We start from the raw sequence: 26,513 nt of genomic DNA, 5'->3' as shown, positions 1-26,513 counted from the left end.
ACCTGCCTTACTTCTTTGTCTCCTCCCAAATCGAATTTCCTAACTGGGTTTCATGGAATATCAGTGTTCTGAGAACCTGTAGTAGATAAACCTGTTGCAAGTGAGGGGGGAAGAAGAAAGTGTTCATTGGCTAAATAAGTTTGAAAAACTTTGTCTTCTGTTTCACTTTTTTTTTTAACTTTTTTTAATTGTGAAATACATATACAAAAGAACAATTAATTTTGAAGTATGTTGTAATAAGTAGTTATAGAATAGATTTCACAGTTTGGCATGGGTTTCAGTTCCACAATTTCAGGTTTTTCCTTCTAGCTGCTCTAAGATACTAGAGACTAAATGAAATATCATTATAATGATTCAGCAGTCATACTCATTTGTTAAATCCTGTCTTCTCTGTTGTAACTCCTCTTTTGATCCTTCTAGTCTGTAAGGATATTTGGACTATGCCCATTCTAACTTTGTCATGGTGGAAAGGGGTGTTAATAATATGGCCTAGGGGCATGGAACTAGTTGATGTTCTTGCAGAGGCTGGCTCCTCTGGGTTTCAGGTCTTACCTGGCCTAGCAACCATCTGGAGAGTGTAGGTTTCTGGAAAGTAATCTTAGTGCATGAAAGTCTTGTGTAATCTGAGATCGAGCCCTAGGTGTTCTTTAGGGTTAACAGGAATGGTGTTGGTTAGGATTTGGCAGAACACCGTAATTAACAATATCTAGCTGAAGCTCGCCTAAGAGTAGCCTCCAGAGTAGCCTCTCAACTCTGTTTGAATTCTCTTAGCAACTAGTACATTACTTCATTTCTTCTCCTTGCTTTGCCCAGAAGGCATTGTCGATCCCACCGTGTCAGGGCCAGGCTCATCCCTGGGGGTCATGTCCCACGTTGCCAGGGAGACTTTCACCCCTGGAAGTCTCCCTGGCATGTCCCACGTAGCGGGGAGTGTAATGATTTTCCTTGCACTGTTGGTCTTAGAGTCTAACACTGAGCAACAAAAGAGGTTTTCTGAATTTAACTCTCAGGCATAACTAAAGGTAGGCTTAGCTTCTCTGCTACAGAAGTAAATTTCATAAGAGCAAGACTCAAGATCAAGGGCTTGGCATATTGACTTGGGAGTCCCTAATGTTTGAGGTAGTATGAAGGGTTTTTCTGGTGGAAAAGTTTAATAGGTTTGTATTTTTTTTCTCCAGTCCCTCAAGGGACTTTGCCAGTACTTTTTAACTATCTGCCCAACATACTCCAGGTTCTAACCAAGTGTTACATTCAGCTATACAGAATTAGAAGCCCTCATTCCCATTCTGGGCACCATGTGTTTCGGTTGTTTAAATGAGCTATAAAGACAGGTTGAGTTAGATTATGTGCTACGGAAGATTCCACGTTATAATCCTCTGAGTTTTCTAAGGTCATAATAGCAAAATCATATTGTATCTATCCTTTTGTGTCTGGCTTATTTCATTCAGCATTATCTTCTCCAGGTTTAACCTTGTTGTCATATGTTTCAGGACCTCATTTCGTCTTACTGCTGCATAATATTCCATCATATGTATATACCACATTTTGTAATCCACTCATCTGTTGATGGGCACTTGGATTGTTTCCATCTTTTGGAAATTGTGAATAATGCCACTATGAACATCAGTGTGCAAATGTCTGTTCGTGTCACTGCTTTCAGCTCTTCTGGGTTATATACCGAGTAGAAATACTGCCAGGTTGTAGGACAAATTGATATTTAGTTTTCTTAGGAACCACCTAACTGCCTTCCACAGCAGCTATACCATTGTCCATTCCCACCAACAATACATAAGTATTCCGATTTCTCCACATCCTCTCCAACATTTGTAGGTTTCTGTTTGCTTAATAACAGCCATTCTTAGAGGTGTGAAATGATATCTCCTCGTCATCTTAATTTGCATTTCCCTTATAGCTCATGAAGATGAGCATCTTTCTAGCCATTTGTATTTGCTCTTTGGAGAAATGTCTGTGTATATTCTTTGCCCGTTTTATAATTGGGTTCTTTGTTCCTTTTTTGTTGAACTGTATAATTTCTTTATGTACACAGGATATCAAACCTTTATCTGATATATGGTTTCCAAGTATTGTCTCCCATTGAGTTGGCTGCCCCTTCACCTTTTTGACAGTCCTTTGAGGCACAGAAGTTTTTGATTTTAAGACGTTCCCATTTATCAATTTTTTATTTCATTGATTGTGTTTTGGGTGTAAAGTTTAAGAAGCTTCCTCCTACTACTAGGTCTTGAAGGTGTTTCCCTATATTTTCTTCTAGGAGTTTTATGGTGCTAGCTCTCATATTTAGGTCTTTAATCCATCTTGAATTGATTTTTGTATAGGGTGTAAGGTAGGAATCCTCCTTCATTCTTTTGACTATTGATATCCAGTTTATTGAAAAGACTGTTCTTTCCCAGTTCAGTGGATTTAGGGGCCTTATCGAGATCAGTTGGCCATAGATTTGGTGGTCTATCTCCATACTCTCAATTCAGTTCCATTGGTAGATAGTTCTGTCTTTGTGCCAATGCCACTTTTTTTTTTATTATTAATTAACGGAAAAAAGAAAAAACAGAAATTAACCCAACATTTAGAAATCATACCATTCTACATATGCAATCAGTAATTCTTAACATCATCACATAGATGCATGATCATCGTTTCTTAGTACATTTGCATCGGTTTAGAAGAACTAGCAACACAACAGAAAAAGATATAGAATGTTAATATAGAGAAAAAAATAAAAGTAATAATAATAGTAAAAACAAAAAAAACAACCAGACAGACAAAAACAAACAAAAAACAAAAACAACAACAACAACAAAAAAAAACCTATAGCTCAGATGCAGCTTCATTCAGTGTTTTAACATGATTACTTTACAGTTAGGTATTATTGTGTTGTCCATTTTAGAGTTTTTGTATCTAGTCCTGCTGCACAGTCTGTATCCCTTCAGCTCCAATTACCCATTATCTTACCCTGTTTCTAACTCCTGCTGGACTCTGTTACCAATGACATATTCCAAGCTTATTCTCGAATGTCCGTTCACATCAGTGGGACCTTACAGTATTTGTCTTTTAGTTTTTGGCTAGACTCACTCAGCATAATGTTCTCTAGGTCCATCCATGTTATTACATGCTTCATAAGTTTATCCTGTCTTAAAGCTGCATAATATTCCATCGTATGTATATACCACAGTTTGTTTAGCCACTCGTCTGTTGATGGACATTTTGGCTGTTTCCATCTCTTTGCAATTGTAAATAACGCTGCTATAAACATTGGTGTGCAAATGTCCGTTTGTGTCTTTGCCCTTAAGTCCTTTGAGTAGATTCCCAGCAATGGTATTGCTGGGTCGTATGGCAATTCTATATTCAGCTTTTTGAGGAACCGCCAAACTGCCTTCCACAGTGGTTGCACCATTTGACATTCCCACCAACAGTGGATAAGTGTGCCTCTTTCTCCGCATCCTCTCCAGCACTTGTCATTTTCTGTTTTGTTGATAATGGCCATTCTGGTGGGTGTGAGATGATATCTCATTGTGGTTTTGATTTGCATTTCTCTAATGGCCAGGGACATTGAGCATCTCTTCATGTGCCTTTTGGCCATTTGTATTTCCTCTTCTGGTAGGTGTCTGTTCAAGTCTTTTTCCCATTTTGTAATTGGATTGGCTGTCTTTTTGTTGTTGAGTTGGACAATCTCTTTATAAATTCTGGATACTAGACCTTTATCTGATATGTCATTTCCAAATATTGTCTCCCATTGTGTAGGCTGTCTTTCTACTTTCTTGATGAAGTTCTTTGATGCACAAAAGTGTTTAATTTTGAGGAGCTCCCGTTTATTTATTTCCTTCTTCAGTGCTCTTGCTTTAGGTTTAAGGTCCATAAAACCGCCTCCAATTGTAAGTTTCATAAGATATCTCCCAACATTTTCCTGTAACTGTTTTATGGTCTTAGACCTAATGTTTAGATCTTTAATCCATTTTGAGTTAACTTTTGTATAGGGTGTGAGATATGGGTCCTCTTTCATTCTTTTGCATATGGATATCCAGTTCTCTAGGCACCATTTATTGAAGAGACTGTTCTGTCCCAGGTGAGTTGGCTTGACTGCCTTATCAAAGATCAAATGTCCATAGATGAGAGGGTCTATATCTGAGCACTCTATTCGATTCCATTGGTCAATATATCTATCTTTATGCCAATACCATGCTGTTTTGACCACTGTGAATGCCACGTTTTTTTGACCACTGTGGCTTTATAGTAAGCTGTAAAGTCAGGAACTGTTAGTTCTCCCACTTCGCTTTTCTTTTTTAGGATATCTTTAGCTATTTGAGGTCTCTCTCCCTTTCAAATAAATTCTATAACTAGCTTTTCCAGGTCTTCAAAGTTGGTTGTTGGAATTTTGATTAGTATTGCATTGAATCTGTGGATCAGTTTGGGTAGAATTAACATCTTAACAACATTAAACATTCCTATCCATGAGCAGGGAATGTCTTTCCACTTATTTAGATCTTCTTTGATTTCATTTAGCAGTGTTTTGTAGTTTTCTGTTACATCCCTGGTTAAGTTAATTCCTAGACCCTTGATTCTTTTAGTTGCTATTTTAAATGGAATATTTTGCTTAATTTTCTCCTCAGTTAGGGCATTGCTCGTGAATCTAAACATTATTGATTTTTGCACATTAATCTTTTATCCTACCACCTTGTGAAATTTATTAACTCAAGAAGCTTTGTCTTATATTTCTCAGGATTTTCCAAGTATCAGATCATGTCATCTGAAAATAGAGAAGGTTTTTACTTCTTCCTTTCCAGTTTGGATGCCTTTTATTTCTTTTTCCTGCCTGATTGCTCTAGCTAGAACTTCTAGTACAATGTTGAATAATAGGTACAGTATTATTATTGAATAATAATAGTCTCATTCCCAATCTTTGGGGGAAGACTTTCAGTCTCTCACTCTTGAATACCATGGTGGCTATAGATTCATAGCCATTTTGAGGAAGTTTCCTTTGATTCCTATTTTTTTATTAGAAAAGGTTGCTGAATTTTACTGAATGCTTTTGCAGCATCAATCAAGATGATCATGCAGTTTTTCCCTTTCAGTTTGTCAATGTGCTGTATTACTCTGATTGATTTTCTTATGTTGAACCACCCTTGCGTTCTTGGTGTAAATCCCGCTTGGTTGTAATGTATAATCTTCTGTGTGTTGTTGGATTCGATTTGCTAGTATTTTGTTGAGAATTTTTGAGTCAGTATTTACTAGGGAGATTGACCTGTAGTTTTCCTTTCTTTGTAGCATCTTTATCTGAATTTGGCATTAGAGTGATGTTAGCTTCATAAAATGAGTTAGGTAGTGTTCCTTTTTCCTCATTTTTTTCGAAGAGTTTGTACAGGACTGGTATTAGGTCTTTTTGGAATGATTGATAAAATTTCCCTGTGAAGCCATCTGGCCCTGGGCTTTTCTTTGTAAGGAGATTTTTGATGTCTGATTGAATGATTGGTTTATTAAGATCTTCTGTTTCTTCTGGAATCAGTGTAGGTTGTTCATGTTTCTAGAATTTGCCCTTTTCATCTAAGTTGTCTAGTTTGTTGGCGTATAGTTGTTAACAGTATTATCTTAATGTCTTTTTTTTAATTTCTTGGTGACCCCCCCCCCGATTTCTGATTTTATTTATTTGTATCCCACCCCACCCCCCCTTCTTTTGTCAGCCTAGCTAGGAGTCCATTGATTTTCTCAAAGATTCTTTGTCTTGTTTTATTCTCCAATTCATTTATTTCTGCATTAATCTTTGTTATTTCTCTTCATCTATTTGCTTTGAGGTTGGTTTGCTGTTCTTTCTCTTAATTCCTCCAGGTGAACAGTTAAGTCCTTGATTTTTGTTCTTTTTTAATATAAGCATTTAGGGCAATAAATTTCCCTCTCAGCACTGCCTTTGCCACATCCCATAAGAATTCTCATTTTCATATGCCTCCAAATATTTACCGATTTCTCTAGCAATTTCTTCTTTGACTCACTGATTGTTTAAGAATATGTTCTTTAATCTCTATATATTTGTGAAAATTCTGGTTCTTTTGTGCTTATTGATTTCTAGCTTCATTCCATTGTGATCAGAGAAATTGCTTTGAATAATTTCAACCTTTGTTAATTTATTAAGGCCTTTCTTCTGTCCCAGGCATGATCCATCCTAGAGAACATTCCACGAGTGCTAGAGAAGATTATGTATCCTGGTGTTTGGGTGTGATGATCTATACATGTCTATTAGGTTTAATTCATTTATCATGTTGTTGTAAGTTTTCTTTATTCTTGTTGATCCTGTCTGGTTCTATCTATCAAGGATAATGGTGTATTGAAGTCTCCCACTATTATTGTTGAAACATCTCTTGCTCCCTTCAGTTCTGACAGTGTTTACCTCATGAATTTTGGAGTTGCTTGATTGGGAGCATAAACATTTGTGATTATTATTTCTTCTTAGCAAATTGTTCATTTTATTAATATGTAGTCTCCTTCCTTGTCTCCTGTGATGTCTTTACATTTAAAGTCTATTTTGTCTGGTATTGGTATAGCTGTACCTGCTTTCTTTTGGTTGCAGGTTGCATATATCTTTCTCCATCCTTTTGTTTTCAATCTGTTTGTATCCTTGGGTCTTGTAAGCCGCATAAAGTTGGATCATATTTCTTAATCCATTCTGCCAATCCGTATCTTTTATTTGGTGAGTTTATTCCATTAATATCCAGAGTTATTACTATAAAGGCATTTCTTGAACCTACCATCTTATTCTTTGGTTTTTATTTGTCAGATCCATATATTCTTTCCCCTCTTTCTTTTTTTATCCTTTAAATTACCCTTACTGTTACTGTTCAATTCTGTGCCCTCCTCCAGAACTCCTCCTGTCTATTTTCAGCTGATAGAACTCCCTTTAGTATTTCTTGTATGGCCAGTCTCTTGTTGACAATTCTTTCAATCTTTGTCTGTTTGTGAATATTTTACTCTCTCTCATTTTTGAAGGACAACTTAGTTGAGTAAAGAATTCTTAGCTGGAAGTCTTCTCTTTCAGGATCTGAAATATTTCATACCACTGCCTTCTTGCCTCCCCAGTGCCTGTTGAGTAGTTCAAAATCTGCCTTATGTGGTTTCTCTTGTATATGGTGAGTCGCTTTTCTCTTCCCACTTTCAGGACTTTCTGCTTCTCTTGTGAAGACACAGTCTAGTCAGTGTCTTGGAGTTGGCCTATTTGAATTTATTCTATTTAGAGTTTATTCGGCTTCACTAATTTGCGTATTCATGTCTTTTATGAGGTTTGAATAGTTTTTCCCCCATTATCTCTTTAACTAATCTTTCTAGCCCTTTACTCTTCTCTTCTCCTACTGGGACACCAGTGATTCTTATATTTGTGCATTTTGTGTTGTCCATTATTCCCCCTGAGATCTAGTTAAAATGCTTCCATCTTCTTTCCGTTTATTCTTTTTTTTTTTGCATGAGCAGGCACTGGGAAACAAACCTGGGTTTCTGACATGGCAGGCAAAAACTCTGCCTGCTGAACCACCATGGCCCACCCCCCATTTATTCTTTTGTACATTTGAATTCAGTTGCCCTGTCCTCCAGTTCACTTATTCATTCTTATGCCTCTTCAGATTTGGTGTTGTATGTCTCTAGTATATTTTTAATTTGGTCTATTGTATCTTTCATCTCTGTGAGATCTGCCGTTTTTCTATTTATCCTTTCAAATTCTTCCTTATGCTCTTCTAGTGTCTTCTTGATAGCCTTTATGTCATTAGCCACCTCACTGAATTCATTTAAGAGATTCACATGAAAATTTTGTTTAGTTGTTCCAAAGTCTATGTCTCTTCCAATGTTTTAATTATGTCATTTGGCTGGACCTGCCAGCATCTTCATATGCTTTGTGATTTTCTGTTGGGTTCAAGGCAGATTATCTTGATAGGTTTATCCTGAAAGTTGATTTCCCTCAGTCATCTAAGGCTTTGTATTTGCTTGGGTTTGTATTGAAGGTCTCCTTTGCACTTGGTTTATCATTAATTCCCTGCCAAACCAAGGTCCAGACCTCATGCAGGGATGCAGCTCTACTTCAGGATCTGCTTAAAGCTAAACAGGCAGTTTGCCAGACTGCATTTTCCATTTCTTCCCAACAGATGGTGCCCTTGGCCGTCCACTTCCTCTCAGACCCACCTCTCCTTGACTGAGGCAGCTGGCTTAGCAGGATGGAGACCAGGTGTAATTCAGACCAAGTCCATTGGTCCCGGTGTGCACCGAAAGCCTCCAACCCCCATGCTGAGGGGTAGGCAGTGTGCACCTCAGCGGAGATTCTGCTTGTGGACCAATGAATTTGGTGGCCCCCAGGCTCTGGTTGGAATGACCCTGGGCTGTGGAACTGTGTGTTTCAGTTGCCCCTGTCCACAGACAACCTAGAAATGCCTGCTGATTAGGTGTGGCATAGGGGTGTGGTGCCAGCTGGGGTGGGGCTCAAGTTGCAGTGCAGGGCAGGGCGCAGCTGCCTTCCTTGTCCTTACCTTTCCATCCATGTACTCCTGAGGACTCAGAGCCTCCATATGAAAAGGGGAGTGGTAGGCTCTCTGAACCAGCTCGATGGTCACTTGTGTGCAGGGAATTCAAGTCTGTTGGCTTCGGGTTCCCCAGGGAACCCTTGGCTGCATAGGTGAGGGGTCTCTCAAGCCAGCTGCTGGGGCAGACCTTTATAGCGTACTGCCTCTCATCCCCAGTGGAATCACGATCAAGCACACTCACCCCTTCTCTCCATCCTGCTTCCTCTGCTTTTTCATCCAGGACCTCCCTGTATACTGTAGAAGACTCTCTCAGGTCACTCACACCCTGGAACTGCCTGCCTGGTTGTTTTCTGTTACTTTTCTAGTCATTCCATGGAGCAGTGGTGGACTCAGCCTATCCTATTCCACCATCTTCCCAGAAGTCCTTTTCTTTTTCACTCTTAAAGAGAGACCCACTATGTTAAGATGTTAAAGGGACCAGCAGGATATACAACCAAGAAGTTTGCTGAACTCTGCTTACCAGATGGCTCCCAAATGTATTTAATCCCAGAAGCCTTTGTGTTCAGAATACCTACTAACACCTCACGGGAGAAGTTTGTGAAACAGTGTTTTAAAAAGTTACCTCTGATTTTAAAATCTATTTTTATGACGAGTCCCTCCTGGTGGACCGTACTCAGGTTTAGCAGACAGTGCTTCATAAATCCTTCAGCTGTGCACAGAAATGTCCCTTATCACAAGGAAACAGTCAGGAGCACAGGCTTTGGGGCGTCATCAGGCCTAAATTTGAGTTTCTGGCTCCACCATATAATAGTTTCATGGGTTTTGGCAAATCCTAATGGAAGCTGCGTAGCTTCCATTTCTTCACGATAGAGTGGACAGGCAATTCCTGCCTCCCAGGATTCTTGGCGACGCCGTGAGATTATACCTGGGATCTCCTCGGCACCGTGCCTGGCCCGTCGTGCGCCCTCATGTAGAGGGGGCACCTCCAACCCCGGGTGCATGCGATAGTTGAGGGCACAGGAGGGAATTAGAATTTCCATTCCTATTTATGTTTTATTTCATTCTTATCTTAAATGTTCTCATTTTAAAAAATACTTGAAGATGTACAGATTCAGTGATACTGTAGTACATGTATATGTCTTTTATAAATTAAAATTGTGCATGTTTTGGGGGGGGTGTGCTCAAAAGAGAATGTGCACCAACCCAAGGGGATGGCGGGGGCGGGGATGGAACCGCTGACTGGTGATCAGACAGAAAGCGTGTGCTCCCCATGGGGCCGGAATGAGTGTTCCAGCCACTTTTCTGCCCCTGTACAGAGCTTGGCACCTGCCTGTGGGACGTGCACGGGAAATTTGCTGGGTGAATGCAGGCTCCATAGTAACTGAATCAGAAGTCACCTGAAACTCCCCCCCTGTTTCTGATTCAGAAATAGCAGAAGGACCCAGGCTGTGTTTCTAACAAGTCCCCAGATAACGCTGATGCTGCTTGCTCAGGGAGCCCTGAGAGGGAGTGTTTGCTGCCAGTTTGCCAGCCCAGCTCCCTTGCTTGGCTCACCCCCCGTCCCCCTCGGGGGCCTCGACTTAGAGACCAGATCTGACCCCTTTCTCTGGCCTGACACTTCTCACAGTGCTTTCACACGCCCTGACTTACCCCCTGCCTCCCAGACCCCAGCCTGGAAATGACTCACCCAGGGTCAGTCTGCTAGTAAGGGGCAGCGACCGGTTGGGAGCCTCGTTCTTCCAGTGCCCGGGGGCTCTTCCAGCACCTCAGGCTCCAGCTGAGATGCCTTTTAACTGCTCAACCCTGGGGTTCCTCATCTAGAAAGCGAGAGAGCCATGCCTACCTGGAGAGGACCCCACAACAGCAGCATTTAGCCACCTTCTACACCTCTTTTTTTCATTTTGCTAGAAACCAGGCCATTTTTCAGCCTCGAAGAGGCCAAAAAGAAAGCAAGTATTATGCAGATGGAAATCAGGTACCCTTTCTACAACCAGCTTTCACCAGGATGAGCAGTGGGTGATTGGAAAAGTTCCATATGAAAGGTGCCCTTTAAAGAGAGAGAGAGGGAATGAAAGAAAAAGAAACTCTACACGCTTAAACATGCCTCCATTAAGCAGCTTCAAAAGCCATTGCCCCTTGTGCGGAGTAGACGCTGCTCTGGGGCTTGTACATACTCACCAGCATGACTACCAAGGGGAGTGAAAACATCCTGCCGCAGGTCCAACCGCTCTGCACCTGCCTGCTCCTGGCTGCGCTTCAGCCTGGGTTGTCAGTGTGGGGAAGGCGGCTTCTTTCTCCTACCAAGCAGAGGACGAGTCTCAGCCTCATCTTTCAGGTAGGTGGTAATCCTTGGTGAATCACCAAGTAGGCCCCCTTTTCTCTCTCTGTATTAATTCACTGCAATTGAAGGAATAAATGTAGATACTTTGGAAGAAGCTTGAACCCTGGGGGCCAAAGGCTCCATGGAATAACTTGTGGTTGCAATGCGTAAAGGAGAATCTTAAGGGAGGAAATGACTGTACATTCTGCCCGCACTGTGCCACCACAGTAGCACAGATCCTGTGAGATGTCAGGGATGGGCAGGGACCTGGTGCTCAGAGAGAACTCACAAGTGTTGAATGTGTGAGTAAGTGAGCACACGAAATGTTTCCTGTGTGCTAGACTCAGTCTTAGTCTCTTAATGGAGACTGAGAACTATGCCATCTTAACCAAGTGTATCTGGTATTTCTAGCAAAGGGAGGGGAAAGATTAATAAGTAAATAAGCCTTTTCGGTGCTCAGAAAGTGGCTGGTGGGACGCAGGAAGCCACATTAAATAGGGTGATGGCGGAAAACCTCATGGAGAGGATGGCACTTGAGCTGAGAATTGGATGGGAAGGAGTTAATTATGGAATTTTCTAGGTAAGGAGGGTTCAAAGCAACAGGAAAAGCGAGTGCAGAGGACCTGAGGTAGGCACGGATATGTTAGATTCAGGGAATAGGAAGAAAGCTGGCACTGATTCTACATAGTAAGTGAAGAGAGTGACAGGGGGCAAAAAGAGTTTGGAGAGCAAGGCTGGTCACACCCAGCCTTGAGGCCCAGGTTCTATTTTAACGGTGCAAAAGCCATTTGAGAATTGAAGTAGAGGAACCACGTGGTGTGGGCATGACTGTCACATATGCGTAATGCTCGGGGCAATAGAAACCCTTGAAATCCAAAAGGTTGAATCAGCTTCCATTCCCTTACTTGTAAGGTTAGTAGATGGGGTGAGGCAGCCTTGGGGCCAACCTTTCCAGAAGGCTTTGGTGTGTGCACATCCCCAAGAAAGCAGAGGTTTGCATGGCAGTTCTTGTCCCTGTGCCTCCTGCCTCTGCAGAGATCACTGTTGTAGAGGAAGGGGTGATTTTGTCTCATTGTGTCCAATCAGCCCAAATCTGTCTCTGCACCTTTCCCCAGATGGGGCCTCCAGTCATATGGGGATGCCGTTAGGAAAAGGGGGAATGAGGTGGGATACCGTAGACAAGACAGCTGCAGCTTGCCACATTCGTTTGCCAGTAGGATTTATTCTGTGGCTCTGTGAGTTCATTGGTTCGCTTCTTTAGGGTGATGTGTGGGGAGAGGGGAAGAGAGCAGTGGGCAAAGGATCAGACACCCTCAATTCTAAACCTTAATCAGTTGCAGCGTAAGTACTTTTATCCCAGAGTCCTCTGCCTGTGGCTCTTCCCAGCCTCAGCAAGGGGTCCCTTGAGGGTAAGTCTGAGATCTGACCCACTGTTGGCTCCCTCTTGGTATTTTGCTCATAGGGGCCATTTAGCCATTTGTTGATAGACTAGGCAGTCTGTGCAAGCATGGGCTCAGAGAGCAAACAGCCCACTTTGAGCCTAGTGCAGCTATTTGCTGCCTATGGGACCCTGGGCAAGTCACCCCCCACTCTGGCTCACATCTGTCTGAGTGACTTGAGAGAAATCATCTTTGGGCCTCAGTTTTCTCCATCTATAATATGGGAATAGCAGTGCCTGGCTCATAAGGCTGCTGTGAGGCCATGTCCACGAGGTGCCTGACACACCACTGGACACACAAGCCCTGCAGAAGTACAGGGTGGATGGACAGACACGTTAATGTAACAGTGTGAGGAAATGGGTGGTAGTGCCAGTGGTGGTATATTTGAAAGTTTTTTAATGCCAAGAGCTTGAGCCACTTTTTCTTTCCCTCTAGAAGGAACAGAAAGAAGCCTGCAGTTAATTCCTATTATAAAACCACCCTTTCATTCTGTTCAAACCACGCTCTTATTCCAACACCATATCTCTTGGGTAGCAGCCGATTTTTTTTTTTCAGCAATGCCTTGAATGCAGCTAGGAAGAAGTCTCACCCACAAACCTTTGCCTATGTAACTCAGCAGGTCTGCTGATTCCAGTTCCTCCAGTACGTCTCAATTGGAGCATGACGGGGGACGGGGACCTGTGTCCTGGAAGGAGAGTTCGAGAATTGCCCCGGCCTCCCCTTGCAGTCAGCATGCGGGCGAAGGGTTGGGTCAGGCACCAGAGCACCTGCAAAATTGAACAAGTTTGGCATCTCTGGAGTATTCTTTCCCCCTCTCCTCCTTCCCCCAGTCCCATCACTTGGTTTAGGGAGAGGAGAGGGGGACATAGGATAACTCATCCTTTTTCCATCACTGTGCATGGCAGCCACAGGCCCAGTGTGGTGCTACGCAGTGTGCAGGGAGGGTGACAGATCTCCACACACCAGCCTTGGGCCTTGCTCGACGCCTGTGTGCACACACAATTTGCATACCCTGGCTTGCTTACAAGGGCTGGGCATCTTGGGCTTGCCTCCTTCCACGTGGCCATGCCGCCCCCCCCCCCTCCCTCCCCCCTTCGTCCTTCCCACCTCCCACACCTCCAAAGAAATTAGAAATGTGGCAACAAACTCCAGTTGCCGGAAGCTCACAGATCTGCCGCCAATCATGCGCTCTCAGCATGGCGGGGGTGGGGTGGGATGGGATGGGGTGGGGGGGTGGGGGCTGCAGTGGGGGAGAGTAATTGGTGAACCCAAGGTGAATGAAATAATTGGAAAAGTGAGGTGTGAGTTTGTTACCGAAGTGTGAGCATGGTGGGGGAGGGAAGGAGGGCCATGTTTAAAAGCCTGGTATGTCCTCTTTATTCACAGCTTCTGATACAGTAATTGCTATTTTGTGGTTTCTATTATCTACACAGTGGGGAGCGTGTGCGTCTCCTTCCCCGAGCTCAAAGTCTGGGCTCGGGCCGGGGAGCTCATGGGCGCCCATGAGTTTCCTTCCCCCCGGCACCCTGGCGGCCCTGTCCGGCCTTCCAGACAGCGGCCTCCGCACCCGGAAGACCTAAGTTCGCGCAGAACTTCCTGCAAAAGCTGCTCTTAAAAACGGCTCCGTAGACCTTGCTGTCAGATAAGGACCTTAATAATGGCTAGTATTTATATATCGCTTATCTCCAAGGAGCTAAAAGTACTTCATTGATTTCTTCCCCCTCACCCTGCCCTTTTTTCCCTCTTTTTAATTCTCTTTCAATATCTCTCTGAGTGCCTCAGTCTTGCCTGTGTGTTAGCCCATGCGGCTGGGACGCCCTGGCCATTCACTGGCCCCACAATGCTCTTGGGTCGAGAGAGACAGCTCAGGTGGGTAGGAAAGAGCTCACCGGCTTGTGAGTCCCAGATCTGAGTGTGGGCTTCTGTGACCCTCAGTTTTTTCGTCTGTAAAGTAGAGGCAGTAGTAACAGTGTTGTCCATGGTTGTTGTTAAAACTGGAGATCTGTGAAAGACCTAGCACATCGCAGGCAGGCAGCCCTGGGTAGCTGGGTGATGGCAGCAAAGATAGTGTCGTGAGGCTGCGGTCTTTCATTCCAAGGCTTCACTAACATCAGGAAGTTTCTCCCAAACTAACCCTAATCCCTTGGCTGTGCCTTAAGCACCAGTGCTCTCTTGTCTGATTTTTAGAAGGCAAGGAGAAGCATCTGCTTGCCATAACCACTTCTTTGGCGCTCCGAAAAATAATACTGGGATTTTTGAAGCTACAAGAGTCTTCGGACAGGACATTTCATTCCTCATGCAGATGTTTGTCTGCAAACCCCAGACCCCCAGGGGCTGTGACCTCCCCAAGACCCTGCAGCTGCCTGCGACAGGAACCCCAGCTCCCTGGTCCCCCATGGATCCAGTGGGCCCCTCTGCCACGGCTCCCCCTGCTGAGCTCTCAGATACCACTTCTGCAGGCCACGCAAGCATGGCGCCTCCAACCTCTCCTCAGCAGCTTTCTCCCTCCACCTTTTAATTATTTTTTTCTTCGCCTTTCTCCGGACCCTTAGCTGCTTACCATGCATGGAGCATCCACAGCTTGCAGTGTGCTGCCGAGAAGGAAGAATTAACCTCAACTGTGTCTCTCTCTCTCTCTCTCTCTCTCTCGCGCTCAGCATGTGTGCACGTGCACACACACACACACACACATACATGCATATGCAAATAGTCTGCCTTACCAAAAATTGAAACTAAAGAGAAATCAGGCAGTGGTTGGATGTAGGGGGGAGTTGAGACCATCAAGGGAAAACAGATTGCAGCCCCCATGGCTGGAAGCAGGGAACCTCCACCTGGAGCAGGTGAAAGCGGCCAGGATTCAGTCTGTGGTCTCGGGTACATCACTGACCCCACGTTTTCCATATGGGACATTCCTTCCCCCCTCACGTGCAACCTTCTGCTTCAGCTCCCTGAAACCCAAAATGACCCATTTTTGGCTAGATGATGGGGTGGAGGTGGGGGGGAGACGTTGTGCACCATCGAGAGCTCATGCACTCCTGAGTTCGAGTTCTAACCCTGTCACTTACTAGCAGGAATGGCTGCCTCTCTGAGCCTCAGTTTCTTCATCTGTAAAATGGGGTCGATAAGAAGAATAATAACACCTGCACTGTTATTATTCACCCTGTATGTGATTTTATGTCATGGCCATCACATCCCTCCAAGTCTGGTCTAATCTACCACTGGCCACTACCTGTCTTCCCAGGGTATTATGTGCTCGTCTTTCAGGCCAAAAATATTTTCAGGCATCCACTCTGAGCCGGGTACTGGGCTCATTGCTCTCCATCCATCAGTGAGCAAGACAGAGGTGGCTTCTCCCATCAAGGGAAGGCCGAGAGTAAACCATGCGTCCACCCCACAGTGACCTGATCAGGGGGTAGCTGGTGGAGGCAGCGCAGGGGCTGCTTGGAGCAAGCAACAGTTAAGCTAAAGCCAGAAAGAGCCTGCGGGCAGGGGGCAGGGGCAGCGAGCCAGACAGAGAGGCCAGCTCTCCAGCGTATCCGGGCATATGGCTGGTGCTCTCAGGGCCTCCCGGTCCCCTCCATCTCCCTTAGACTCCAGACTCTGCTCCTAGCAGCCACCAGAGGCACTGTCCCTATGGCTTCGATGGCTCTCAGGAAGGCCAGGAGGCAAAAGATCATTTGTCACTCTCCCCCAGCCCCTTCCCGTCCTGCCCAGAGCAGAGGCTTTGCTGAAAGGAAGAGTCCGCACAAGTCTGCCATGGGGTGCTTGGCCTTTAGGTGGCAGAGCGAAACAGGGTTTGCTGGCTTGGCTGCTCCCACCGCTCCAACCTCATCTTCCCATCCCCACCTGTCCAGCCTCTGGGCCCCGACCCTGTCCCCCCTCCCCTCTGCCCCCTGGCCCTCCCTGGGAGCTGTCCTTGTCACCTGCATGGGGCCTTGTTGCCTGCCCAGAGGAGGTAGAGAGCCCCGGGTGGGGGGAGCCAGGCTGCTGGGGTGAGCTCCGAGGAGACGTGCAGATTCATTTTGAGGATTCATAAAGCTGCATTTACACACCGTCCTGCCTCCAGAAATTGGGCTGGCAGATGCCTGGTCATGCCGGCAGGGCTGCAGGTTAACACCGTGGATTCAGCTTATGTCGTTTTGTGGGAGCTCGCAGCCTTTGCTGTGTTTTTTACCTAGTGGGTCTCTGGCCCGGCAGCATCCTAGGCCAGTGTGTGTGTGTGCGTGTGTGCGTGTGTGCACGCCTGCAAGCATGTGTGTAGATTTTCAAATAAAGTAACACCTCTCTTCAGATGCCGTGGGCATTAAATATTTATTGGCAGCAGTTTGTGCATATATATTTGATAAACGGACATCAGGAAGGGATTGTGGGGAGGGAGATGGGAGGACAAGGGAGGCCCTGAGAAAACCCGATCCCTTTGTCCTGGAATTTCTCCAAGATTGCACCAGGAGGAGGGGAGAGGAGGGGCCGGAGGTGGTCCGAGGCCGTGTTTACCTGCTTGATCCCTGTCAGGAAGAGCCAAGCCATTTTGTTCAGCAGCGCTGTGCCTGACTTTTCTTAGCAGATATCAAAAAGCAAGCACAGAGGGAGGGGAAGCCGGGTGTAGAGGGCGTAGCTGTGTGCTGCTCCAGCGTGGGGCACTGAGCCTGTGTGGGTCTGGGAGGAAGGCTCTGTCCCTGCCTGCCCAGCCCTGGTGGGGAAGCCAGTCAAATGGTCCGGGGACCCCTCTGACCCCACACCCAGAGCCCTGGCTTGTTTATGAGCAGGAGCAGCCCCTCGCTTCTGACCCAGGGCCTCCCCAGCCTGGCCCTGCCTGCACATGGCCAGATCCCCCCACTGAATAGTACCCGACACGGGGAAGGGGAGGCCTGATGCCTCCTCCAGCTTGTCAGAGGAGACGGCAGCTCTCCCTCATGTCTCGGACCCAGTCTTCCCCTCCCTGCCCATGGCTGGCCGGGCCTCAGGGAGAATGCCCTTTGGGTTCTGGAGTATGTGCTGGTGGGGGGCTGGTGCGAGAGTGTGTGCCCACACCTGCATGTGTGCTTGTGCGTGCTTGCCTGCCGGACTCACAGGGAAGAATCAGTCCTGCACCTGCACCCCCCTTGGCAGGCCTCAGCTCTGAAACTCCTCCTGCCTTTTGTTACAGCACCTTTGGGGAGCTGAAGACGGTCCGCCTGCCAAAGAAGATGACTGGGACAGGCACGCACAGAGGCTTCGGCTTCGTCGACTTCCTCACCAAACAGGACGCGAAGGTGAGGCTGCGGCCCCGTCCTCGCTCCCACTCCTCTCAGTGGCTTCCTGGGAAGCTGCTCCCAGGGGTCTTTTGAAGGCAAAGCAGTGAGGCCTCGTAACAAACGGGGTGTCACCACCCACAAGCTGTCTCTTTTCTCCCCTGACCCCGCTTGTCTTCACAACATCCCTGGGGGAAAAGACTCTGAGTTGTATGTCTGGAGGAAGGGGTAACATCTGTACCCCCTCCCCACTTATGCTGGAGCCTGGGACGCAACATAGAGAAGCACACGTGTTTCCCAGGGCTCTGCAAGTCAGAGAGGGGCCCCTCAGCGCAGGGGCTCCCCACAGTCGACAGGGTGGGAAACACTGCTGGGGGAGTGCAGGGGAAATCCAGGTGGAGCTGTGACAGGGAGGCCAAAAGGTACCCAGAGAGCAGCCCCCGGGCATAACAACCCCGTTTCCACTGTGAGTTTTTACCCCGTGGCGATTTCATCCTCATCACGGCCCTGTAAGGACAGGTCTACTCTACCACTGGCCGGTATCTGCCTACGTCTCCCCCTCATCCTTCCACTCTGGCTGGGAGTTTCGTTTTGTGCAGGTTGCGCAGGTGCTGCAGGGAACAAGCGTGGGGAGCTGGCAGCAGAGCTCTGTTGGGCTCCGTTTGGGTTTGCAATACCTTTTGTCTTTGAAGCGAGGCAGCTTCTCTGAACTTGGGCTTGGGCATTTAGACAGGGCTTCATTCTTGCAGTGGGTAGCGAGGTCCTCACTAAGCCAGGGTGCCAGCTGGGTGAACAGGGCTCTGTCCGTATCTCCCGGCAGTCCCCTGGCAGCGCTGTGCTCCGGGGCAGAGTCAAAGGAAGGTGGTGGCACCGTGCAGGGGGAGAGCGTAAGCTGTGGGGCCACAGGCAGCATTACCCCCTTCCAGCCTCATCTTCCCTCAAGGGTTAAAGAAAGCCACAGTAAAGGCCAAGATCCTGCAGCCTGACAAAACATCCTCAGGCAAGGCAGGGGAGAATCTCCTACTCACACCCCTTGGCCTTAAGCGAGCTGACGTGGCAAGGGGCCCGTGGGTACCTCCGCTGGGCAGAACCTAAGGTGGCAGCTCAGGGACACAGCTGCAGCCTTTGTGAGCCTGGGAACCCGCGCTGGCAGCCCGGGTGCACCCGGGACCCTCCGGGAACCTTGCCAGCCACCTTTGTCCTCCCAGACACGCCTCAGCATCTTGAACTCAAGTGCCTGTTTTGTTGACACGTGGCCACGTCTGTCTGGACATCTGTTCCTCTTTCCTCCCAGTTGACAGCCTTCCCCTGTCTCTCATCAATGACAACAGGGGCGGCGTGCAACAGGCCCTGTCCTGACACCACCTCAGCAGGGCAGGCGTCTCTGGGGTGCCTGCATCAGCTCAGCGGGAGGCAGGGGAGGGCAGCGGTGCAGAGTGCAGGCTCTCCCCACAGCAGCTCAGCTTGCGTCAGCTGTGCTCTGTACCTAGGTGCCCTCACCTGTAAGCCAGGAACGGTAAGAGTGCCTGTCTTTATAGGGTGAGGTCAGACGAGGTGTGTAAGATGCTCAGCTCCAGTCACAACAGCAGGAGCCTGCTCCACCCTCAGGAGCTATTCCCTGCATGTTCCCGCTCATGCAGGTCCTTCCGTGCATCTCTGCAGCCGTGCACACGCACAGACTCTGTCAGCAGAAGAACGGGGTGCAGGTTCCAAGGGGACCGAGCAGTGAGGGTGTGGAACCACCTCTGGTTTCTGTCCAACATTCGTATATAAGTTTGTGATCGAGGGAGAAGGGCAAATTCGCTCCCTTCCTCTAAGAAATGTCTCGGACTGAGGGCCTGGGGCTGCCTGCTATTTAGCTCAGCTGATTAGCTGAGGTCAGGCTGTCTGAATTTGAATCCCAGCACTGCCACTTACTTTCTGTGTGCCTCAGTTTCCCCCACCTTGTAAGATGGGAGCAGGATTTTCCTTGTAGAGTTGTAAGTTTGAATAAGGTGATGTCCTTAGGACAGTCACTTGTCTGCTGCCAGGCTGAACTGCAGTGAGGGCGAAGGTGATGCTATAAAACTAAGAAGAGGGTTAGGGCACAGAGCAGGGAGGGAAGGCTACAGAGCCCCTTTCGGCTAGAAGCATTTTCTTGCACGTAAGAGCCTAGGTCGAGTCTGAATTAAAATGGCACTTGGGGCCTACAGGGTAACCAGGCCTGGGCTTCCAGTCTTGAAATTCCACAGTCCCCATTGCAGCCCATAGCATCTCGTTGTTTGGGATCATTAGAACCTTCCGGAGGGCACTTTCTCAGGTCAGCGAGCTGGGGTGCATGTCGTTGTGGCCAACGTCAGATCCGCCGGCCCTCGGCCCTGGGGGCCCTGCTGCAGGTCTCCCAAGCCCAGCACAGCCCTCGGTGATTTCTGCAGGGGGCAGCTCCTCCCACATGGCGCTTTCCCTGCCTTGATTCGCGGCTCTGGGAGGGCAGTGAGGGCTCCCCCCACCCTCAACGGTCAGCTCTGCCCACCCTCAGGCCCGCCGTTCCTGCAGCACGCAGCCCTGCCCCTGGTTGGGCACGGGCCCTCTCTGCCAGCACGAGCACGCTGGTCCCTGATGAAGTGCGAGGTTCCTCTCCTGCGGGCACCCATTGCACTTCTCACTTCCCCAGGAAGCCACCCTTGCCTTTCCCTCTCCCTCTCCAGGCCTGTCTAAAGAACTTTATCATCTTCCAAGTGGAACATTTCGTGCTCTCCCCGACCCAAAGAACTGGGCATGCTGCAGACCACTAAAGGGGATGCTGGTATCATAGATACTAAGTTAGCACAAGGGTGGGTGCAAGTTTGAAGGGGGTAAGTGATTCTGCAGGGGACATGGACGAAAAGCCCTCGGCGTTCCCTTATATGTAAAGAAGGAATCAATGAGGATACCAGGGCTGGTTGGAAACCCTCCATGACCCCAGTTTCTCAGGGCAAGCTCCCCCTGACCGTTTCTCCATCTGAAGCCCTCTGGGGAAGGAGGCCTTTCAAAACCCCTCTCAGGATTTGATATAACCTGACCCATTTGAATCCCACTCCCTGTTAGGCCCCCCTCAATGAAGCTGAAACAGTTGTGTGCTACTTTGGGCATTGGGGTCAGCAAGTTCTTCAGCTGGAAGATCTAAGCCTCCTGTGCAGTCCCCGAGCAGTTCTCAGGTTGGGGGAAAGGGGGAAGAAAAAATGAGAGGGAAGGGGCAAATACGGATTAGGGAAGAGAGGCAAGGAGGCAGCAAAAATGAACTGGAGAACCTTGGGGCTAAAGCCCTTTCAGAGCCCTGCTGATTACAGGTCCCTGCAAGGAGCTGGGACTTGAGCCCTAATTTCTTGACCCCCACTACCTAGTGCTCTTTCCCCAGCACCAGCCAGCTCCCTCTGTCAGCTGGCAAAGGAGAGAAGATTTATGGCCTCACTCAACTCCTAAAGGCAGGCCCCCAGCACACCCTGCCATGTCCCTAACCCATGCCTTCTCCATCACCTCTGCTCTGAGCGAGGCCCCATCCCTTCTCTGTGAGACCCATGCTTCTCCTCACCCATCAGCAGCTCTTGTCCACCAAGCCTCTTCTGGGCCATATGCACCCCAAAGCTGGAAAGAGGCTCCTAGCAATAGGCCATTGTGGTGGAGCTTTCAGTAGCCAGGCAACTGGCAATAACACGGCGAGCAGCAACCATTGTCCTGTGGCTTCATACATAAGGTGTGCACCGTAGGCACGTTGTCCCCGTACATGTCGCCGCGGCCCCAGGGAGCTAGGCTGGAGATCTGCAGAGTCTTCTACCGACGCCTCTGAGCCTCCCTCTAGCCCGCAGAGCAACGTGAGTTGATGGGAAGCTCCGGCACCTGCTCACCTGGCATCTAAGATGGTGTGGCACGCTGCAGGCAGGACATGACCACCTGCCCTTATCACAGGCACTGGTGACACGTAGTCCCGGAGCTCGCAGGAGGCAGGATCAATTTGCTGGCACATGCTCCCAACCTAGGACATTTTACCGGCCTCTGATGTCCCATGTAGTATGTGTCAGCCCCTTTGAAAGCACTGCTGTTATATAAGCCTGCAGTTGTGCCTATCTAGCATTTCTCTGAAAACCTCCCACGTGGAGAAGAGAAGTGGGGGACTGAGGCTTGTGAGGGGAGGAGAATAAGGACACTGCAGTACAATAGGGGGTCGAGGACCTGAGGGCCCCCCGACTTGCATGGCACCTGCCTCCAGTGTCATAGGTGACATATGGTTCTTCGGGCTGTGATGCCTCTGAAGAGGCACTGTCTTTAGGGTGGGTAAAATAAAAACCAACTTCTGAAATCCCATCTTTGGCAGGGACTGTGTTGGGCATTCACATACATAATGTTTTACACTCATAGACCCTTAGAAGTTGGGAGGCTGTTAGGTGAGAAAACGGAAGTTCAGCGGGACGAAGTCTCTGGCCTGAGGTGTCACCGCCAGCGCTGGCAGAGCTAGGATTCCCTGCAGGTCAGTCTGACTCCGAAGCCCACACAGTAAGGAGTTTCTAGCTTCCAACACTCATTTATTCACTTAAATTGAGAAATTGAGACCCAGGTCTGTGCCCAGCTCGGATCCAGCCCTCTCCTCTTCCCACCACACCTAACTGAAAAGTCCCCAACAATTAGAGAGGGAGTTTGGAGGGAGGTCAGGAGTTGTCCCTTAAAACAGCTGTTGGGGACAAGCCTGGAATGAAATCTGCTTCCTCATCCCCAGAGGAGGAGTGAGCATTCCTCAGCGGCCCTGCCCGGCTGGGTCCCACTTCAGCCCTCCCAAGGCCAAGGGGCAGTGTCACCTTAGCGGCAACAGCTTGTCACCTGGGCAGGTGAACTAGGGATGCCCAACCAGCCAGTCTCGCCCCGTTGGCTGAAAGGCCACCAGTGGCCATTGGGATTCCTTTTAGAAACCCCAACCTACTCTCCCTTCTAGACCAAGCTCAAAGTGGAGGGAGACCAAGAGGGGACGTGGGAGAGAGAATGGACTAGTAGCCCCCCCAAAAAACAAAATATCCATTTTTTTCTCATGCAGGCGCCTTTAATTTTTTTTTTTTTCAACCGGGGGCCCACCGCTCCTGCTTCTTTGTACTTTTGCAGTTGCAGCTGTTTTTATTTGTCGCTGCTGCTGTTGTTTTAAAAGGTCTATTTTCACATGGAATGTTATCCAATTAGCAGAGCAATGTGTTGGCTTAAATAAACACTTGGGGGGAGCCGGCAGTAGGAGACGTGATGGCTGTTTGCATTGGCAGGCAGAGCTCTTCTCACTGTGGTAAACAACTGCAGCTTTAATTGTGGGGTCGCACCAGTTAATTTATCCTTTTCTCATCTCTCACTTCTCCACATTGCTGAGGGAGGGGGGCAGAGGGAGCCGGAGACGCAGAGCCCAGGCCTGCCCCGGTTTGGGTGGCGTTGAATGCTGTGTCAGGGCCTGCGCCGGACCTGCCGAAGAATGCTGTCTGGCATCTGTGGCCTGCATCTCACTGATTTTGCTGAAACAAGACCGGCGGTGGGGACGGTTCGTCGCAAAAGAGCCAGACAGAGCTCCTCGAGGACAGGGACAGCCTCCCCCGTGCTTGAGTGTGCAGTAAACGCAGCTCAGTGCTGGGCTGGGCCCGGATCCAGGGAAAGGTCAAAAGTGTGTGTTGGACACCCCTTCTCGGCTGGGCGGAAGGAGCGAGCAGAGGACTGTCACCACACGGCGAGACGCCCCTTCCGGGAGATGTGCCGCCTGCAGTCAGCAGTGAGGCCTGTGGGTTCAGATTGGCACCCCGCAGCTGTGCAGGCACAGACAGAGGACTTCAAGGCCCTGAACCCCGGGTTGCTTGTCAGCAAAGAGGGAAATGGGGGCGCTGCCCTTGGAAGGGGCTCAGCACACTGCGCCCCTGGGTCCCGAGAGGTGACGAGGCAGCTGCTGTCGTTCTGGCCCCAGAGGTCAGAGACATGGCCGTTGGAAGCCCAGGCATCCGTTGTTCAGGAGGCAGACTGAGAATTGGGGTTCTGTCCCCACATTTCCGCTCAGTTGTGTGTGCAGGTGCCTGAATTGAGCGACTTGGCCCAGTTCCTGTCATGAGATCTCATGACAAAAGCAGATGCATTTGAATCCCTGTGTTTCACGGTGGGGCCTCAGGCTCAGAGCCCAGGATGAGGAGAGCCAGGCCCGGCTTGCAGGGAACGTCCCTCACGGCCACAGCACGAGTGGCACCTCGCCAAGTCCCTTTACTAATTGCGTCCTTCCACGTCTGTGCGTGCGCCGAGGCCTCCCCATCCCCTCTGACATCAGATGGGAGAGAGGGGCATTCTCTGCAGTAGGAGGGACTCGGGGTCGAATATCCTTATTTCAGTTAGAGGAGTTATCAAAGTTGAAAATCCTGGTGGCGTTGGACAGCCTTTCTCCCTTCCAACAGCCTTACAAACCTCCACCACCAGCAGCAACTACAAGTATGTGAATTGGACCCTCCCCATGTATACCACATTCCGGTTAAATGGGCAGTCATCGTCTTCAGCCTGTGAGGGTGATCCTGAGGAGGCAGGGCCTCATCAGGACACGTGGGGAGTGCAGGGCCGAGGACACGATCGGGCCTCCCTGCCCTCTCGCCTTCCTGGCTTTCTCCTTGCCTGCTGAGATCAGGCCTCTTCTTTGTGGCTGTTTTCCTTCTCCTAAGGAGTCGGAGCTGCCTTCTCACCTTCATATACCCTCGTTTAGTATTTGGCTCATTGTAGTTCCTTCAGTAATGTTGAGTTGAATTGGGCTGAGCTGAGAGAGCAAGTGAGTTAATGGGTGAACAAATGAATGAGCAAGCGAGTTGGTGAGCAAGCAACTGAATTAGTGAGTGAAAGAGTGACTTAGTGAATGAATGAGTGAGCAAGGAAGTATGAGTGAGTGGGTGAATAAAAGAATGCATGAGGCATCTGTCTAAAGGGTTTTAGACACCATGGCCTGGAGAGGGGCCCTGGATGTTTCCCGTAAGACTCCCCACCCGCTTCACAGTATCATTTCTAGAATGAACCGAGGTGCTAAGGGAGAGTCTGCGGCAGGAGTCACTTGGTGTTATGCAAAGAGCTTGACTTGTCCAGGGACAAGGTCGTGCCTAGCAGACAGCTCACCCTGTGGAGAGCGGAAGCAGCTGGCCAGGTTTGCCAAGAGCTAGCTTAAGGGACTCTGGGAGTTCTAGACCCAGAGGAAGAGGACCTGTCCCTCAGAGCCCAGGAATCATGGCCCGTGGGGAGAGGACACAAAATACCCTCCCAGTCCCATATTTCAGCAGACCCACGGGTCACAGCCCCATGCTTTTCTATCCCTCGGCGCAGAGAAAGATCCAGGCCCCCAGCAGTACCAGTGGGGCCCAGTTCTGTGTCCTGTGCTCGTTGCCGTACTCCTGGCAGGCTTCCACCAGGCTCACTCCCGGGCGTTGGGGACACAAATGTTTTGGGACAGGTTGGCAATTCCCGTGTTCAAATAGATTTAGCGTCTGCTGAGAGATGCAGCCCTCTGACTCTGCAAGAGACAGGGCCTGAGTTCCAGCTTCCCTGGGGAGCTGCAGAGCCGTGAGAAAGCCCTGGGCTTGGAGTCTACAGGCAGATGCCCCTTGGGTCTTCCTAGCCTCTTGGGACAGGAGTCCTGCTGAGGGTATCGAATGGGCTTTTGTCGCTGGAAGGAGGAGGTTTGTCCCCAGGGTGAAGAGGTCAGACCCCAAGCTGAGTCGGTGACCTTTCCTGTTTGTGAAGATGGCACCAGGCCTGCTAAGGGTCACACTGGCAACTGTTGCACCCTTGCCACTTTGGCCAATTTCCTTCCAGGAGTCAGAGATGGTCGCAGGAGACTAGGGTTCCTTGTGCCTGCGTGTTTGGTGTAGGCCAGAGGGACTCAAGGAGCCACCACCCTGGGGCAAGCTGGGCCAGCGAGCCAGGTGGTGGGGACAGTTCTGGACTCAAGCTAAGCTGCCTGGGCTCTCCCAGGCAGGCCTCATTCTCTGGACAGGCCCAGGCATCCTAGAGACATGCCTCCTGAAGCAGGGGTTCTGTCTGCCCCCAGCCAGGCAAAAGGACTTCAGGCAGCAGTTTGGGTCAGGGCTCTAGCAGGAAACAGAATCTACCCCCAAATGGTTCAAATAAAGAGAGTTTAAGGAAGTGGTATTTAAGGGGGTGACTTACAAAGGATGGCACAGCCCCCAGGCACCAGCCACAGTGGGGAGCGGTTACCCCTCATGTTAGCAGGATGCCTGGAAGGGATGGTGTTATGGGAGGGGACATGGGCAGGGCAGTCATGGAGGGAGGGAGCAGGGAAACACACACCCCGACCTGTCTCCTCCCACCTTCCCATCTCTCGCTGGCTCCTCCCATTTGCTGAATCTAGAAACCAGAGGGCAAGGGTGCCCCAGTTATGTAGGCCATCAGAGTCAGCTCCTTCGGCATAGAGGGCCGTGAGGGGCGAGCATAGAGCGCCCAGGCCCAGGCCATAAGGTAGATGGCAGGAAGTGGCACCAAAGAGGCGGAGTTGTCTTATCTTTCCAAACTAATGCATCATTGTAAGTCCATCCCGGGTCGTCCGGCTTCTGCGGTGATCCAGTTGGGTAGTTTCTATTTGATTTCTAGCATCCTGGGGCAGAGGTCAGTGTCCCATCTCATGGGGTCCCGAAGAAATGCTGTCGGGGCCAGAGCCTCTCCTCTCCTCCCTCTCCCGATGCGGAGCCAGACCCAAGACTGGGTATTCACTGGGTCTTGCCCTCATCAGACACTGACCCATGTGTGTGATGGTCGAGTGCTGCACTCTCAGGGTGACGCATTCTCAGGGGACCCTGGCAAACCGCCTGAGCCACTCTGCATCTCCAGCAGGGACCAGCTGAACAGTTGCCCCAGTCTGGAGACATGCTTTCAGGACCCTCAGTGAAGCTCCCACACCACAGTCTGCCTCTACATATTTATTGAGCATGCTTTGCCCTAAGCGCCAACGCCAAGCTATGGGTAATAAAGATAGAGCCCCCACCCTCCACGCCTCAGCGTCGAGTCGGGGAGGCCG

General features: G+C 49.1%; 1 protein-coding gene across 3 annotated transcripts in view; it reads left to right on the top strand.

Moving 5' to 3' along the window:
* RBM19 (RNA binding motif protein 19) overlaps positions 1-26,513 on the top strand; it is a 169,790-nt gene that overhangs the window by 91,248 nt on the left and 52,029 nt on the right. For all 3 annotated transcript variants that reach the window (XR_013175572.1, XM_077159922.1, XM_077159921.1), the window contains exon 22: positions 17,404-17,509. Coding sequence is in view for 2 of the 3 variants with exons in the window: in XM_077159922.1 (XP_077016037.1) it covers positions 17,404-17,509 (106 nt within the window). In the remaining variant the exon portion in view is untranslated. The remainder of the gene's footprint in view (positions 1-17,403; positions 17,510-26,513) is intronic.

The sequence above is a fragment of the Tamandua tetradactyla genome, chromosome 5, assembly GCF_023851605.1.
Source record: "Tamandua tetradactyla isolate mTamTet1 chromosome 5, mTamTet1.pri, whole genome shotgun sequence".
Taxonomy (NCBI): Eukaryota; Metazoa; Chordata; class Mammalia; order Pilosa; family Myrmecophagidae; genus Tamandua; species Tamandua tetradactyla.
Note: the sequence above shows the minus strand (reverse complement) of the source record. Positions and strands in the feature narration are given on the sequence as shown.